The sequence below is a fragment of the Sesamum indicum genome, linkage group LG2, assembly GCF_000512975.1.
Source record: "Sesamum indicum cultivar Zhongzhi No. 13 linkage group LG2, S_indicum_v1.0, whole genome shotgun sequence".
Lineage (NCBI taxonomy): Eukaryota > Viridiplantae > Streptophyta > Magnoliopsida > Lamiales > Pedaliaceae > Sesamum > Sesamum indicum.
In genome coordinates, this window is record NC_026146.1 from 6,024,440 (window position 1) to 6,043,119 (window position 18,680).

The window sequence follows — 18,680 nt, forward strand, 5'->3', positions numbered from 1 at the left end:
TACAAAGAAAGAGCAGGATTAACAGATGAAGATGCTGCTAAAAATCTTATATTAGGATTCAATGGTCAATTAAAAGGTTGGTGGGATAATACAATAAATCAGGAAGCTAAAACTCAAATTCTTTCAAGTGTTAAAAGAGATCCAGAAGAAAATATTATTAATAACGATGAAGGAACACCCATATCTAATGCAATATCTTCTTTAATATATACAATCATTATCCATTTTATAGGAAATCCTCAAATATACCAAGAAAGGAATACAGAATTTTTAAAAAATCTAAAATGCAGAAAACTCCATGATTTTAGATGGTATAAAGATGTCTTTTTATCCAAAATTTATGAATGAAATGAAGCAGATAGATATTTTTGGAAAGAAAAATTTATTTCAGGATTACCAAAATCATTTGCAAAAAAAATTCGTGAAAAAATTAAAGAAAAATACGAAAATATTGCATCCCTTTCTTATGGAGGAATTATTAATCATGTTAATTTAGTAGGATTACCATTGTGCAATGATTTTACTTTAAAAGCCCAATTAAAGAAACAAAATCTTACTAGTGGAAAAGAATTAGAAAGTTGGTGTGAACAATTTGAATTTCAAAAGATAAGGTCATCGTCATCATCATCAAAGCCAAAACACTATAACAATCATAGACATAGATCATCAAAGAAAACTTCTTTTAAATCCCCCACTAAAACCTCTACTAAACCTAGTTTTCCAAGAAAAAAATTCTCAAAGAAAAAATATTCTAGTGTTCCTAATTCTATTATATGTCATAAATGTCAAAAATCAGGTCATTATGCTAGTAGTTGTAGAATGCGAAAGAAAATTTATGAATTAAGTCTAGGAGAAGAGTTAACAAATCAATTCTTAAGAATCCTAGATGAAGAAGATTTAAAAATATTTGAAATTGAAAATTCTAGCTTAGAAGAACAACTAGATCAAATCCAAACAGATGAAGGATATTCCTCCTCAGAAGAAGAATCCCAAAACTCTAATTCAAATAATAATAATGGATGTACCAGTTGTTCACCAGAATTATGTCTTTGTAATAAACAAATAGCCACCTTAACTAACCAATTTTTCCTAATCTTAGATCTTATTGATAAAATCCAAAATCCTGAAGATAAAAGAAATTTACCTCCATAAACTTCAAGAATTAATTTCAAATGAAAATTCTCAAAAAATAAAACCCCTCCTAAAATAGATTTCTCAGAAATTATGAATATGTTTGATTCTTCTAATTCTAAAGTATCAATATCTGACCTAAAACATGAAGTTATACAATTAAAAAAGGAAGTTAAAACTTTAAAAGAAAATCATGAACAATTGCAACAGGAAATTTTAATCATAAAACTTCAAAATCAAATTTCCAAAGAAAATTCTAACAAAATATCCCCATCTAAAGTCTTTGAAGAAGAAGAAACTTTCGTTAATATCATCTCTAGAATTGCTTATCAAAAATGGTATGTAAAAATTAATTTAGTTATTGAAGATTTTAAATTAAATGCCATAGCTTTAATGGATTCAGGAGCAGACATGAATTGTATTCAAGGAGGGTTAATTCCCACTAAATACTTTGAAAAAACTAAAGAAAAACTCTCAGCTGCTAATTCAGCTAGTCTCAAAATTAATTTCAAACTTTCAAAAGCTCATGTGTGTAATAATGGAATTTGTTTTAAAACTAGTCTTGTGCTAGTCAAAGATCTTAGTACTCCAATAATTTTAGGAAATCCTTTTCTCCAAATGCTTTACCCAATTAATGTAAGTTCTGAAGGGATTAGGACTAAACTAATGGGAAAAGATATCTTATTTCAGTTCCAATTCCCTGTAACCCAAAGAGATATTAAAGTAGTTCAAGATACTTTTATATTCCAATAAATTAGTAATAAAGAAAAATAAATTCTCTTTTTAAAAGATGAAATTTCTCATAAAAAAATAGAAGAACAAATTTCTGCACCTTTCACTCAAAAGAAAATTCTTGAATTTCAAAATCAAATTCAAAAACAAGTTTGTTTAGAATTACCAAATGCATTTTGGGAAAGGAAAAAACATGTTATCAATCTCCCATATGAAATAAATTTTGATGAAAGACAAATTCCTACTAAAGCTAGGCCAATACAGATGAATCAAGAATTACTAGAATATTGCAAAAAAGAAATTCAAGATCTTCTTAATAAAAAATTGAATCGCCCTTCAAAATCTCCATGGTCTTGTCCAGCTTTTTATGTCCAGAAAAATGCAGAATTAGAAAGAGGGACACCCAGGTTAGTTATAAATTACAAATCTTTAAATAAAGCATTAAGATGGATTAGGTATCCCATACCTAATAAAACAGATATTCTTAAAAGACTTTATAATGCAAAAATATTTTCTAAATTCGACATGAAATCAGGATTCTGGTAAATTCAAATTGATGAAAAAGATAGATATAAAACAACTTTTACTCTCCCTTTTGGTCAATTTGAGTGGAATGTTATGCCATTTGGTTTAAAAAATGCTCCATCAGAATTTCAAAAAATTATGAATGATATTTTCACTCCATATACTTCTTTCACTATTGTTTATATTGATGATGTTTTAGTCTTTAGCGAAAATATAGAAAAACACTGGAAACATTTACAAATATTTCTTAAACTCATTAAAGATAATGGCTTAGTTGTATCAGCCCCCCAAAATAAAACTTTTCCAAACTAATATTAGATTTTTAGGACATTAAATACATCAGGGAACTATTGTCCCAATTCAAAGATCTCTAACTTTTGGAGAAAATTTTCCAAACCAAATTTTAGACAAAACTCAACTACAAAGATTTTTAGAAAGCCTAAATTATGTTTCAGATTTTTATCCAAATCTTAGACAAATATGTAAACCATTATATGAAAGACTAAAAACTCCACCACCACCTTGGACCCAAATTCATACAGATCTAGTGAAAAAATTAAAAATAGAAATTAAAGAAATTCCTTGTCTTAGTATATGCCATCCACTGCACCAAAAATTGTACAAACAGATGCATCCGAATTAGGATGTGGAGGTATCCTTAGCCAAGTTATTAAGAATAAAGAAACAATAATAAGATATTATTCTGGAGTCTGAAAAACTACAGCTCAGAAAAATTATCCTACAATAAAAAAGGAAATATTATCTATTGTATTGTGTATTTCTAAATTCCAAGATGATTTATTAAATCAAAAATTTCTCTTAAAAATTGATTGTAGAGCTGCAAAAGATGTACTTACAAAAGATATTAAAGATTTAGTTTCAAACCAAATTTTTGCAAGATGGTAAGCTTTATTATCTGTATTTGATTTTGATATTGAATATATTAAAGGATCTCACAATCATATTCCTGACTATTTGACAAGAGAGTTCTTGCAAGGATGTCGAAATCAAGTGAAGATTCAAAGCTAAAGGTAAGTCCTTTAGCAAAAACAACCCCCTAAATTCTCAAATTAGAATACCCTTCTATAACGCCAGAGAAGACCTAATTAAGACCCCAAAATCTTCAAATTTCAAAGCCACAAAATCCAAAACCATTACGGATTTTACCCCTATCTCTCCAACCAAAACACAAAGTCTTGCCCAAACAACCCCAAAAACACCATCATTATCTCAAACTCTCATTCAAATTGTCAACAGATTTATCCCGTCGGGAAAACCAATTCCTCTTGCCCCTTCCAAACTTACTCAAAGCTATAAAGACATATCAGGTACTTCTACTGCTAGGCCTACCAGTTCCCAATCAAATTCACCAATTTTCCCATATTTTGAGAAAACAGATTTCCACCTTGATTGTGTAATTGAGGATGAGTGGAAAAATGAACAAACTCAAGATAATCCTGTTTTCATGGCAACAATGGTTCTTGATGAAAATCACAACAGGATTTATGAAGATCCTCAAAAAACCCAACAATTCTATGAAGACGTTCTTGTCTCTACCAGATCAATTTTCATTCAAAATATGCCTCCCAAAGGAGCCCCAGCCAACTCCTCACAAATTGGTTACAGAAAATTGTTTATAAAAATTCCATTCTTTCTTTGTCCGATTGAGGAAAAAGTCCCTATGAGCTAAAAAATATACCAAATAAAAAATATCCTTTGATATCCTATTGGGACTATATCAAAGCCTTTAAGCAAAATGAAAAAAAATACCATGCCCTTTTATTTTCTTTTTGACACCAAAATTTCTCCCGAGAAAATTCCAAACTGGTTCGTCAGATGGTGGTACTATTATGATCCGAAACCACATATTCTTCCTAAACCAGTCCAAGATGCATTCAAATTCTTTAGAAAAATCTCAAAATCAGTATGTTTCCAGGGAAACATCTCCCCAATTTACTCAAATTCTATATCCAATTTAATCTGACTTGGATTCTGAAAATTAAGCCCCAATTCAAGCCCATCCAAATTGATGAAGATACAATCATATTTTCCTTGGGGAAAAAATGCTGTGTAAAATGGTGAACTTACTTTGTAGATTATGTGATGCTTCCTTTAGTTTAGTCCTATCTGGTTTAGGACCTTCCCTATTCCTCCATTCCTAAATCCGTCGTATGAGTTGAGATTAGAATCTTGTCGCATGATTCTTTTTATGGTTTTGTTTGACACCATCATTCTGGAAAAGAATCCTGATAGGATTTTGAAAGTTTGAAGCCTATCTCTCTTGTTGTAATTATTCTGACTCGATTGAAAATCCATCCGAATCAGTCTCTATTTCCTCCTCATAGACACTTTCGTCTGAAGGAAGATCTTCAAATTGGTAGATGGGTACCAAATTGTCATAGTAAACTGCATCTAGAATATCATTCGTGGCTTCAAATTTTTGCAATTCACCACGTTTCTGTGAGCAATCGGGAGATATATGTCATTTTGCTGCGCAAGTCCAACAATTGCAATTTTTTAAACTTTCATTGGCTCTAGTATGGGCCCGTCTGAAAGTTCTTCTTGTAGGGATTTTTCCAGATCTTGCATCTGTTCGTCTAGATCCTTGGGATGAAGCCCTTATTGGTCCTGTTCTCTGTCCAGATTTATATGTTCTGACTTTGGACTTGGACCACGATGATCTCCGTCGGGAAAAGGTTTTTCTTGAATTCTTGGGGTAGGATTCACTATTTGGCTTCCTTCTTTTCATTGGCTTGCTAGATTATCATAACATAGAGGAGTTTGTTTGATTTTACCTCTCAGTCTTTTCATGTTCTTCTGGATGGATGTTTGATAACATCAATCCTTCAATTTGTCTTTAAGAAAAGACATTCTTCTTTCCACTGAATCTAGCTGTCGTTCAGGTACTTTGTATGACTGGATCAACATTTTCCTTCATGGACGGCATATCTTTACGAAGAACATTGGAGCTGTTACTTGTCTTGCTACTCCACTCTAGATGAAATACTTGCAGAGCCAATAGATATATTTATCTACTGTGCAAATCTTTCTTAATTCAAGGTTGAAAAGAGCCTATACATATTCTCCAGTCTTTTCTGCTCTACCTTATTCGAAGTATCCATCTCCAATGAAGTATATCTTGATAAGGCTTCCTAGCCGGTCCGCTATCGCGCCTTTCAAATCTCCGATAAGGATGCTGGCTTTGATATCTTCTGGGGTATTATCCCATCCGATTTTCATAGATCCTTCTAAGCTCAACTCCACAAGCTTTATGAAGTTTCTCTTGTCGAGCTCTAGGGTAGTTGCTGCTATCTTGATGGCAACAACCTATTAGCCTATCAATTTCTCGGCATTTCAAAAATCGATAGGTTCAATATAGCGTCATATGGATGTAAGGACCTGAGCATGGTCCTTGCCCAAGGTGTATTTTCAGGCACTCTTTTTGGATTTCTTCCTGGATTTTTCTTTAGCCTGGTTCCCACAAATGTTGGAGTGGCATTAGTGTGGAAATCTGTACTTTCTTTCATCGGTTGATCCTATGTTGGATCATTAGAACATGTATTTTCCTCCGGCGGTGGTAGTGCTGGAGTGATCTCATTTGTTTGGATATTGACTAAATCCACAATCCCGATTTGGGAAAAGGATTATGCCAATTCTTGTAGATCAGATAGATCCGCTCTTGTTACCCCTATTATTTTATAGATCTGATAGATGCGATAATCAGATCTTCTCTAGACTTCGACTATGGAATCTCCGTGGCCTTGCCTTTCTGGTGTAGAAGATGTACTGTTCCAATGGCGTCCCTAATTCGCTCCTGTCTGGATTTTGATGTCTCGGGGTTCTCCCTTTGATTTCTTTTCAAATCTGTAATTTCTGTCCTCAGATCTGTAAGATTCTTGTGTAGATCGGGAAGGATCTTAAGGACCTCATCCACCTTTTGGCTTAAAGATTCTATTTTAATAGGTATATGGATTAACCTATGTCCATAGTCTTGAACCGTCTTTTGTATCTCCCTCAAATCTTGAGAGATCTTTGATGTATTTGACTCGAGTTCTTTCTAGTCAATCATAATTTTTAGAACTGAAATTATGTAGGAATTTATTTGTTCCGTTTCTCCTGGCTGGGATTCTAGCATGGACTTCAGTGGAGTGTAGACACTTCACTGCATTTTCTGGTAATACTTGTCGAACCTCAAAATTTCTCAACCACTCTTGTTCTTCTTCTAGCATGAGATATTTTGGATCAATCCTCTTGGGACCGTTGTAACACTCGTCAAGAATTTTCATGAGAAATTTTTTTCTTTGTATTCCCAAAATTTGGAAATATTCTCTATTTTCAGGGTAAATCAAACTTTCGTTCGGTTCTATTTTCTCTCGAAGAGTCTCTCCATTAGTGAGTAAATAATATCAAATGAATACAATCATATATTTCTTAAATAAACCTAGGCTCTGCTACCATTTTGGTGAGCATTGATGAAAAATGAGAATTTTAGTATAAATGGACTAAAACAACTCTTTTAAAATCTGCACAGGGGTAAAAGTATCCAAAATTTCGTCTGTGGTCCTAATTTAAGCGATTCTACAAGCTACTGTACTTAATTGGCAAATGCGTAAACATAATGGACTAAAATTGAACGCTGGAAAACTTATTGGACCAAATTAATCTTTTTTCCTTATTTCTGTTGAATCTTCCTTAATTTTTTTTTCAGAGTATATGCTTCAATTTTCACATATTCGGTAAAATTAGAGTGCTAATTTTAGGATATGTAATCTATATTTTGTACTCTATCATCCTATTGTATCCCGCTTCTTATTTTCGTATACCCAAAAAACGTCCTACCTGGGTTGTTATCGGTCCATTAGGTTCTCAAAATCGTAAGCCTTCCACAGTGACAAAAAACTTCTTTATTATTAGCCATAGTTTGTGACATTTTTCCTGCTAAATGCAAGAGAAAAATGAGAAAATTCACCTTATACAGTAGGAAGAAGGTATAATAGCTTTTCTCATCAAATTGTTGTATTTTTCTTCCAAATGTCTATATTTTCCCTCCACACTTAACAACCACTGACGAAGATAGCTGTTGTCGTTATGAAATTGACAGAAAACCCTCGTTGGTCCTGAAATTAGAAAAAAAAAAAAAAGCCACATATGCGACTTAATGTGAGAATTGGTCAGAGTATGAGACAAAATTGGAAAGAGATCCACTTATTGGACCATAATTTACCCATCCATTCACAGTAGACGTTCGCCACAAACTACACCATGTTTCCTTCCTGATTAAAAAAACAATTGGTGGCCTTATGATTAGGGTTGTACACGGTGCGAATTAGGTCAATTTAGATAAATTTTTCGTTCGACCCAATATTTGTGGTCTTTAGAATGTTTAGCCCAAACTCAAAACAGTACTTCGCCGTCTAATTAAGTTGGGGCTGGTTGGGGTGGGTTTTGCAGTTTTTAGTATAAAAGTCAATCACTTGTACATTCATATTAATATTTTGTCGTAATTTATACTTTTGTTATATTTATTTTGTCATAATAAATGTATTTTTTCTTGTAGTGCTAATTATAAAAAAATATAAATATATGAGATATCAATTAGAATGTATAAAAAATAAACACTTATACATGGTTATATGTTTATTTTAAAAAAATACAAATAAACATAAAAAAGTTTACCAATTTTTTTATGAATAAGATTGTGTAAATTAAAAATTTTCTATTTTGAATTAAATTATATTAAAAAAATTGATCATAAAAATATATAAATATTATTTAAAATAAAATAAAATAATTATGAAAACATATTTAAACAAAATCATGATACTATTTTCTCAGAATCACTTCATCTCCTAAGGTCAACTTCTACTGCAGACGATACATGCATCAGCAGAAAACCACAAGAAAAAGTGTAGTGCTTGAATCACCTAGCTATTCCACAATATTATGCTAAGCATCAAGTGGGCAGTTCCAAAATATTATCTCAGCCATCAAGTGGGAAGTCCCAGAGTATTATAACATCACGCCCAGCATCAAGTGGGTTCTAATTTTATTGTGTAATAATAGTCCATTTAAAATTTTCAACACTAAGAACACATGCGTTTTTAAGTAGCAGAAATTTTTTGTGCAGATCACACTGCTTTTAGGCCATCTTTGTTGAAAGAATTTTACTGTTCATTCGCGACGAGGACCATGCAGTTTGCTTGTATACCTCTATGCATTGTTTTTCCGACCACAGAGTGACTATGCAACTTGTTCTTGAAGCCTATGTAGTAATGAGAGGGCCTGGAGATCGGACCGATCGAGATCTTTGCTCAAGTTCTGTTTGTAGAATTTTTCTTTCTTCTATAGGTAAACTTCTAGTGGAACTTTCCGAACACAATCATGAATCCTAAAAGTTTACTCGAGCACTAAAAATTATGTTTTATCCCACTGAAAATTTGGGGAAGATTATATTTTACTGTTCACAAGTTAGTCTATTTCTTATTTTAATCTCATTGTTTTAGTCCCATAATTTAAACAAAATTACAATTTTAGTCTTAAATCTTAATTTTGTTAAATTTCATATGGAAACAATACATGCATGACACAAGCTGTAAAGTCTTGACGGGGAATAAGGCTGATTTTGTTAGAAATTTAATGGAATTAAAATATGAGATGCATAATGGCACTACAAAAAATTGAGTTTTACTATATTATAAATGACCACGGCTTAAAAATTCTGGTAAATCAATACTATTAACCACGATTGAATAAAATCAAAGCAAGAACTCAAATGTTATCATTATTAATCAATATTCGCCATGATTTTTAGTCATAGCTAAGACCAAACATTCGCCATAGTTTTAGTAATGGCTAATGTTTTTGCCACACTTGCAAAAACAACGGCTAATAGCTGTTGGGAAGCTGTGGTTGATTTTTATTTGCCACGATTTTCTTCTTTTGGCTATATTAATTAACCGTACTAGGAAATCATATTTTTTAGTATTGTGAGAAAAAAATTATGGGTCCAAAATCACAAATAAACCAACTTGTGGGATGTCAATTGTAATTTTTTCTCAAAAATTTCCGATGGATGAAATTTTGTCACAATTTGTGAGTGATGAGTCGACGGATTTGGACGAACAGTTCCTTTGAGCAATTATCATTGCAGAAGTATGACGAGAACTTGTGACAAACATAAGTTTTGCCGGTAAATTTTGGGGCAGGAGAAGATGTCGTCCCAGAATCGTCACATTCTGTCTCAAATTTTGGTCAACAACCTTTGGTTGCAAAGCTGCGACCATATTTGCAATGACAAGCTGTTGTTGTATATTTGGGACGATGAAATGACAACATATACAAATGAACGTTGTTTTCTCTAAATAGTAACAAGATTTGTCATCAAAGCCAGCTCGATATGCTTGTCATTAAGTAAACTGAAGTTTTTCTCACCTAATACATTCTGACAGATTTGCGATGACAAAATTTCGTCGCAATGCTTATGACGTATTTGCATTGAACTTGCGACAAATGTAGAGTTGGTCACAAAGTTGTCCTATCCAATAGGACTGAAATTAGTTCTTGGCCATTGACATCCTCAATATTCCATGACAAAGTGTGGGACTGTAATGATTATATTTAGTTCTTGTATATTGCATGGTACCTGAATGTTGATTTTTGAATCAACATCGTGCATAAATTGAGCCAGTTGCTGCAAGGATAATTATATTTTTCATCCTTATACTTAGTCACTTATTTGTTTTTGATCCCCAAAAAGTTAGACCCACAATTGCAAGGGTGCCTTATGTTTGTTTTCGGTTTTGGGCCATCTCAGAGATGGCCCAAAACAGAAGCAATGTTTGTCATTGCTTGTTTTGCCATGTTTTTGTCTTGTTTCTAAGTGTTTTGTCTTGTTTCTAAGTATTTAATTTTTAAATACAAATATATTTTATTTTAACCACTTAATATTTTATACGTAATATTTTCTACATCATTGGAATAATTAAAAATTTTAAAAAATATAAAATAATATAATTATTCTACGCGGTTAATTCATATATTACATTATTTGAATAATGTATTTAAATTTATCACCTCGAATAGAACAACTAACAAAAAATATTGTTAATCCATTATTAGAGTGCATTTAATTATTTTTAAAAGTGTATTTATATAAATTATTTTTTTTCATTTCCATACATATATAATTAGGAAATAATATTTATTTTAATCCACTCACAACTAAATAAATTATATATATTTTTATACATATATATATAAATATATATTTATACATATATATATAAATATATATAAAAGAGACATGATTTGACAATGAACAGTATTTTTTGTCTCCCCACTACCCAACATCAAACATAACATACTTATTTTATATTATCTCCAAAAACAAATCCAAACATACACACTATCTCTAACTTATTTTTATTTATCTTTGTTTTTCTCTCTCTATTTTCACAAAATACCCAAAAATAAGTTGAAAACAAAACCAAACATAATCTTTTACGGTTTTGGACCGCTGTTTAGTTTGGACGGTAAATCTGATGGGAACATGACCACGTGATAAACACATGATCACTTTTAGGAGTAAGCAGCAGCTGATTCCAAACAGAATTGAGCTTTGAGCTTTTTAATGCCAACAAATGAAATCTTGACAATGAGAATTTCATATATCTAATGAAACAACAAATCTAAAAACATTTAGGCAGGAATTAGTAGTTGCATTCCATCCTAAAGTGATCTCGTGCAGGGTATTCATGTGGTAAAATTGAATCGAATTTTTTACTAATTAAAATTTTGGTATGTTGAAGTGGCACATCAAGTACTAAATTTTTGGTTTGATTTGGTAATAATCGAAAAAATTTCGCTCGATTTGGTTTTTATCGAACTAAATCCAAATCTTAAAAAATAAAAAATCCAATCTTTTACTTTTTCTTTTACAGGATCTTTTGTAACTTATTTGTTAATTAATAATTATAGCAAATTAAGTATTAACCAAAAAATTATTTTTTAATAAAAATTGATATTAAGATAGTTAATATGTATATATTATACTTTTTTTATAATATTTATAGATATATTTGTAATATATAATATATAATCCTAATGTTCGGTATACTAGAAAAAAATTGAGTTTTCGCTATATTATAAATGATCATAATTTAAAAATCATGATAAATCAATACTATTAACCACTGTTAAATAAAATCAAAATAATAAATTAAATTTTTAATAAGATTAATCAATATTCGCCATGATTTTTAGTTATAGTCAAAACATTTGTGATGATTTTGGTCATGGTTAATGTTTCGGCTACACTTATAAAAACAACGGTCAATGGTCGTTGCTTAGGCGTGGTTGATTTGTATTTGTCACAATTTTCTTTTTTGAGATATAGTAGTTAATCGTAGCACAAAATCATATCTTTTTTAGTGGTGTTCGATACAATTTAGTTTGATTACGCAAAAAAGTAATGGCGAATGAATAACAAAATTACCAAAAGGTAATTATCAAAATTATCAAATTGAATATTCAGTTTGGTACTCGATACGAGCTAAATTTTTGATCCGACCATTTATTGAAACTTGCACACCCCTAATCTCATGCCATCACCTGATCACTTTTCATTAGATTTAAGGCCAAAACTAATAGTAGGACGAAAAATATAAAAAAAATTATAAAAATTGGGGACTAAAATATTGGGTTAAACTATTCAGGGACAAAAAAAATGGATAAATGATGATATATAAGGACAAATAATGTAATTATCCCCAGTGTTGCATTATTAAAGTAAGTTCTATTGTATTGTAATTTTTTTTATATTTGTTATAATGTGTATATATGTCCCAATATAAATAATTATAATTGTTGTATTCTTAAAATCATATGTTATGTTTTTTGGTAGCCTAAAAAATTGCATTTGTAGTATATATGTTTTTGAAATTAATATATGCTGATGTTTTTGTTATCATAAATAATTGTACTTGTGGTATCTTGAAATATGTATACGTTCTTTTTTCCTAGATTAATTATGTAGAGTTTATTTACTAGTTGGAGCTACAATGTTTAGGGAATTGGAAAAATTGATGTATTAGAAAAACCTATACCTCGCAGTGATTTTAGACAAGAGTTTGAGAAGGACGTTTGTTAGTTCATAATATGTGCAAATATTTAACATGCATATATAGATGAGGAAAAAAAATTAGATGTCCGTATATTTAGTGCAAGGATCGTAATTTGAAAGTGATTGATGATGTTACGTACGACTTCAGCCAGAATTTGGGGTAGGAAACTTTAAGGCGTGTTCTATAGTGGATTTAATTTGCAAACGAATTTTCAAATTATCCGTTGCTACTCTTTGTAGCAATTATTTTTTATTTTCTTTATTTTAGTGAAGACTCATTTATTTTTTTCATCTACATCAAATTTGATCACATTCAATCGAAAACATTATTTCATTTATTTGATACAAAATTTTGTGACTGTAAAAATAATTTAAGAGACAATAAATATATAAACTAAATGAGTTTCATAAGTCTAAATAAAAGTGTTATAATTTTTGAAGTGAAGATAATTTTTTGATTTTTTTGCTCCGAATTTTGGTTCAAGGCTTGAAGCGTATTCTTAGATGTGGGTGCTTAATCTCCTCGTGCTTTTTGGAACTAACTACATGTCACTTTGAAATATGATATCAAGACTTGAAAATTTGATGCTGAAAAACAAATGAAATCTTCGTAGTTGCAGCGCTTCGTTGTGGTAGAGACATTCCTTTTCCTTTGTGTGTTGTCTCGTGCTGTGATATACGATGATTTTTGTGGTGGATGCCCTTTTTGATAAGTGTGAGTAAGGGCCTAGATAGTTTGGGTATATGTTGGGTTTGTGTAGTTTGAGCTTATTTTTATTGAATTTGAATTATGAGTTTGGAGATGAATCCATCACCGAGCGGGCTATGCCTGAGTATACTTTAGCTCAATTAGTCAATTTAAAGAGAGAATTTGTTATATAGATTGATCCATGAAAATGTACAAGACCCAAATTTATTACGGGCTTATTGTGAATTTATTATTTTGAACATATGTAAAGTCTAAATTTCTCATGGACTTTAATTTATAACCTAATTATTAGCCAATTTCTTTAGGCTTTTAATTAGTAATGTTGTTCCAAAATTTTTTTATGTATACACATAAAATTGGATATTATTCTTTTATATAGGGTAAATTGCAATCATTTTTTCTAAAGTCTGACGTAATTACAAATACTTTCTCGCTGTTTGAGAAATTATAAATATCCCCTCGATTTTAATCTCTATCTAACAATAAGTCTGTTACATTAGCTTTCATATGGTTTCCATCCAATTTTTGTAGTGAACTTACTAAAATGCGCTTTTGGATTACAAATCATAATTTTATACATATTTTTAATTTTTTAAAAGATTTTTAGGAACTAATATCACCTATAAACTATTTACTTTACCCACCCTCAATTTTTTTTATATCTAAAAAAAAATGAATAAAGATAAAATAGTAATGTCAAGTTCACCATTTAAAGAAAACACAATTATTTTTTATTTGAAAGGGTATTTATAATTTTTTAAATAATAAAAAAATATATACAATTAAATCAAATTCTAAAAGGGATAGCTAAGATCTACTCTTTTATATATAAAATATAATCTATGTTTTACACTCGTTACATATTATTCGAGTTTGACAAGAACACAATTTGCACTAAAATTTGGAAGACTAAGACTAAGCCCTTTTTGCAAGAGTCAGCTCCAAATGATGATGACCTCAACAAGCACATATATAAAGCTGAGAGCCGACATGCATACCAGAACGAGAAAGTCACCACATGATCATCATCGTATATCCTTAAAACTCCTAAGCCTGTGAATATAACCTAGATTATTATCTTATTCTAACAACTCATCGCCCACTAAATACACTCAATTCTTGCAAGAAACATAAAACAATTAAATATAAATAGTTAGGCCTAATAACATCTAAACCACCAAATGTCAGACGGCTAATCTAACGATTCTTACACGACCATACGGCGAGTCCCCACGTGTTGAACGTTGATTGTCAACAATCTAAGGCGCCAAACGTATTGTTTGATCCTTCAACGGCAGTTAGGCATCAAACGATTTTCATTACCAAAAGAAAAAAAAATAAAATCCCAGGCATTTGCTTCTTATATATAAGTTCCAACAGTTTGGTTGCATCCATTTCCAACATTCGAATCTATTTCTTGATGAGTTTCATTGTTCATTTCAAAACCTTAGTTTCTTCCTTGAAAACCCTCAAAACTGATTTAGTTTCTTCCTTGAAAACTCTCAAAACTGATCAAAAGAACTAATGGGATACTGCAAGTTTTCTAAGTTCGATTTGCTTTCCTTGATCATAGTTTTCTATGTTGCACATTCTGAAAACGATGCTCAAATCTTGAATGATCGTGCTTCACTTCTGTCGTTCATGGCGGGCATCGCTTACGACCCTGGGAACTCCTTAGAAAGCTGGAACGCCTCTGATATTCCGGTCTGCAAATGGGCAGGTGTAGTGTGTGCAATGAATAGGAATAGAGTGGTGGAGCTTAATTTAAGTCACAAGTCGCTCCATGGTTCTATTTCACCAGCTCTTTTCAACCTTTCAGAGCTAAAAGTTCTTGATTTGTCTGGAAACTTCTTGCAAGGCCGGATTCCAGCTGAGCTAGGTTCTCTTTACCAGCTCAGAGGTCTCAGCTTATCATCCAATCTTCTTGATGGGGAGATTCCAGCTGAAGTGGGATTTCTAAAGCAATTAGAATATCTTGATCTTGGAAGTAACAAACTGGTTGGTGAAATTCCTGTATCACTTTTCTGTAATGGTTCAGCTTCTTTAGAGTATTTAGACCTTTCCAACAACTCACTTAGTGGTAAAGTTCCTTTGAAGAGTCAATGTGAGCTTAGAAACCTTAGGTATCTCCTTCTTTGGTCGAACCGTTTTGTGGGGGAAGTCCCTTTAGCCCTTTCAAACTCTTCAAAATTGGAGTGGCTTGAACTAGGGTCGAATCTGCTAACGGGAGAGTTACCTTCCAAGATTTTGACAAAAATGCCGTATTTGAAGATCCTGTACTTGTCCCACAACCTCTTCTCGAGTCATAACGGTAACACTGACCTCAAACCTTTTTTTGCATCCTTAGTTAATTCCTCTAACTTGGAAGAAATTGAGTTGGCTGGAAATTACCTTGGAGGAGAGTTGCCTTCTATTATTGGTGATCTCTCCACTCTTGTAGAGATTAATCTTGATACTAATCTTATTTATGGTTCAATACCCCCACAAATAGCAAATCTTGTCAATCTTACACTCTTGAACTTGTCTAGCAATCTCTTGAATGGCTCAATACCTTCTGAACTATGCCGAATGGGACGACTAGAGAGGCTTTATTTATCGAATAATTCACTCTCCGGTCACATTCCATCAGCTTTTGGCAATATGCCCCATTTAGGCCTTCTAGATTTGTCGAGAAACAAGCTCTCTGGTACGATCCCTGATAGCTTTGCTAACCTCCTGCAGCTCAGAAGACTTCTGCTGTATGAGAACCAGCTCTCGGGAACCATTCCGCCGAGCCTTGGAAAATGCACAAACCTGGAAATTCTTGACCTTTCCTACAATAAGATTTCAGGGACAATTCCAGGCGAAGTTGCTGGTTTGAGTAGTTTGAAGTTGTATTTGAACTTATCCAGCAATTATCTCCATGGGCCTATCCCATTGGAGCTGAGCAAAATGAATATGGTTCTAGCCATTGATCTATCGTCGAACAATCTGTCAGATTCATTGCCTTCACAACTTGGAAGCTGTATTGCTCTAGAGTACCTCAATTTATCACACAATGTTTTGGAAGGACAATTTCCAGTAAAAATAGGAAACTTACCATACCTCAGAGAACTTGATGTTTCCTTTAATCGGTTAAGTGGGGAGATCCCACAATCTCTTCAGGCATCATCAACTCTGACACTGCTCAACTTTTCCTACAACAACTTCTATGGAAACATAACTAACAAGGGAGCATTTTCATCTCTAACAGTTAATTCTTTCCTGGGAAACGAGGGGCTTTGTGGTTCCATTAAGGGTCTGAAAGACTGCCACAAAAAACGGGCTCGCCACTTCTTGATCGCAATTCTCCTTTCATTACTAATCACTCCCATTTTCTGTATAGTGGGATATCCTCTAGTACTAAGATCAAAGTTCAAAAGGCAATTGCCAATCTCTAAAGGTAAGGCCATAATTAAAGACGAGGGAGAAGCCAGAGAAGAGATAAAATACCCAAGAATCTCTCGTCGACAGCTTATTGAAGCTACCAGAGGATTCAGCGGCTCAAGCCTAATTGGATCAGGCAGATTTGGCCACGTTTACAAGGGAGTTCTTCGAGATAACACAAGGATAGCTGTTAAAGTGCTGCATTCTAAAGCAGCTGGAGAAATTTCAGGGAGCTTTAAGAGGGAATGCCAAGTCTTGAAAAGAACCAGGCATAGAAATTTGATCAGGATCATAACAACATGCAGCAGACCAGATTTTAAGGCCCTCGTTCTTCCCTTGATGCCAAATGGAAGCCTTGAGGATCACCTTTATCCTAGCCATGGATTAAAAAATGGCCTGGATCTCGTTCAGCTGGTGAGGATTTGCAGTGATGTTGCAGAAGGAATGGCCTATCTGCATCACTATTCTCCGGTCAAAGTGGTGCATTGTGACCTTAAACCAAGCAATATTCTCCTCGACGATGATATGACAGCTTTGGTCACTGATTTTGGCATTGCGAGACTGGTAAAAGGTGCGGATGGTTTTCTGGATGATTCAGCATCCTATGGCTCTACAGATGGCTTGCTATGCGGCTCAGTTGGTTATATCGCTCCGGGTAATTAAAATAAATGATTATTTACTTATACTGATCTTATTTGAAACTTAGGGGATGATTGCCATCATCAGTTTTGGAAATTCCTCACTGCTAAATCATTTTCTGTTTTCCACAATCAGGATCAACAGTAGACAAGTCCTTGTAACATAATTAGGAACCACAAACTCTTAGGTGTGCATTTTTCAGTTCATGATCATTTCAATTGTTTATCAAGATTTTACTAATAAATTCGGACGATAATTTTTGTCTCTATTTAACCATCTTTGGTTTGAATATTCTCTCTGGTTTTCTGCCTCTAAAAGTCTGTTCTCTTATTACCCTGATTCTTGAACTTAATTATTGTTTGTGGTACCAATGGCAGAATATGGAATGGGAAAGCATGCTTCACCACAAGGCGATGTCTATAGCTTTGGGGTTCTTTTATTAGAGATGGTAACAGGGAAACGCCCCACAGACGTACTTTTCCAAGAAGGTTCAAGCTCGCACGAATGGGTTAAGAGTCGATATCCGAACAAGCTTGAGCCAATTGTTGAAGAAGCCATGGTGAGATATGCGCCACGTGCCCTGGTTCCTTACGACAGGAAGATATGGACCGACGTTATCTTAGAACTGATAGAACTCGGCCTAATCTGCACGCAGTACAATCCATCCACCCGGCCAACTATGCTGGATGTAGCTCATGAAATCAGCCTTCTGAAGCAGTATCTTTGTACTCCCTCAACCTTACTCATTGAACAATCTTCAACAAATTAAGCGATTGATCATTTTTCAACACCTTTATGGGCAGCAGCGAGAACATTCTGATAGATGATTATGCTTTTTCCCCTATTCTTTCTTTTTTTTTTTTTTTCCATCAGAATTTCAATACAAATTTGAAACACATTAAGAAATTAAGGAAAAGAAAACAAACACAATATACATAATTTTGGGAAAAATGCAATTTACCTCACGAGAAATGAGCAAAAAAACCCCAACCCACTTTATTTTAAAAAATGAAGCAAATTTATTTAAACCATTTGACAGGCGATAATTGGCTTTATTTTTGAAACATAGGTAATTTTCTAATTCTTTTTTTCGTCTATATTTGCTCATTTTACATATCACATGTGGGTAAATTGCATTTAACCCCATAATTTTATGTGGATCGATCCGACATTGTTGTTAAGTTCATGATTGCTCAAATTCCTTCTATATATATATAGAATTCGGTATTAATTATAATTACTACTCAACTATTTATAGTAGAGCGTCTGTATAACATTATAAAGTTCAGGTCAGATCCATATTTCAATACAGATACAATGCTGTTTCTTAAACTCGTCCAACAATTAAAGACAACGCACGTACAAATTTCCACTTCGGTTTCTTTCTCGGCGCCAGAGCATCGAATGTCAAAAGTTTCT

General features: G+C 32.7%; 1 protein-coding gene across 2 annotated transcripts; it reads left to right on the plus strand.

The window, feature by feature from the left end:
* On the plus strand, window positions 14,408–18,304 carry LOC105155474 (putative leucine-rich repeat receptor-like serine/threonine-protein kinase At2g24130). Of its 2 annotated transcripts, XM_020698685.1 has the most exons (3): window positions 14,408–17,277; window positions 17,397–17,448; window positions 17,639–17,778. In XM_020698685.1, the coding sequence occupies exons 1-2, from the start codon at window positions 14,742–14,744 to the stop codon at window positions 17,420–17,422; spliced, it is 2,562 nt and encodes an 853-aa protein (XP_020554344.1). In that variant the 5' UTR covers window positions 14,408–14,741; the 3' UTR covers window positions 17,423–17,448; window positions 17,639–17,778. The 2 variants fall into 2 exon arrangements, with proteins under 2 accessions (XP_020554344.1, XP_011069651.1); XM_011071349.2 differs by lacking the exon at window positions 17,397–17,448 and having other exon boundaries at window positions 14,440–17,277; window positions 17,639–18,304.

What these genes read in the sequence shown, in the direction of transcription:
- LOC105155474 (XM_011071349.2), top strand. Translation starts at nt 14,742, where the DNA reads ATGGGATACTGCAAGTTTTCTAAGTTCGATTTGCTTTCCTTGATCATA. An exon ending in AGTTGGTTATATCGCTCCGG is followed by an intron (nt 17,278 to 17,638) that starts GTAATTAAAATA and finishes TACCAATGGCAG; the next exon opens with AATATGGAATGGGAAAGCAT.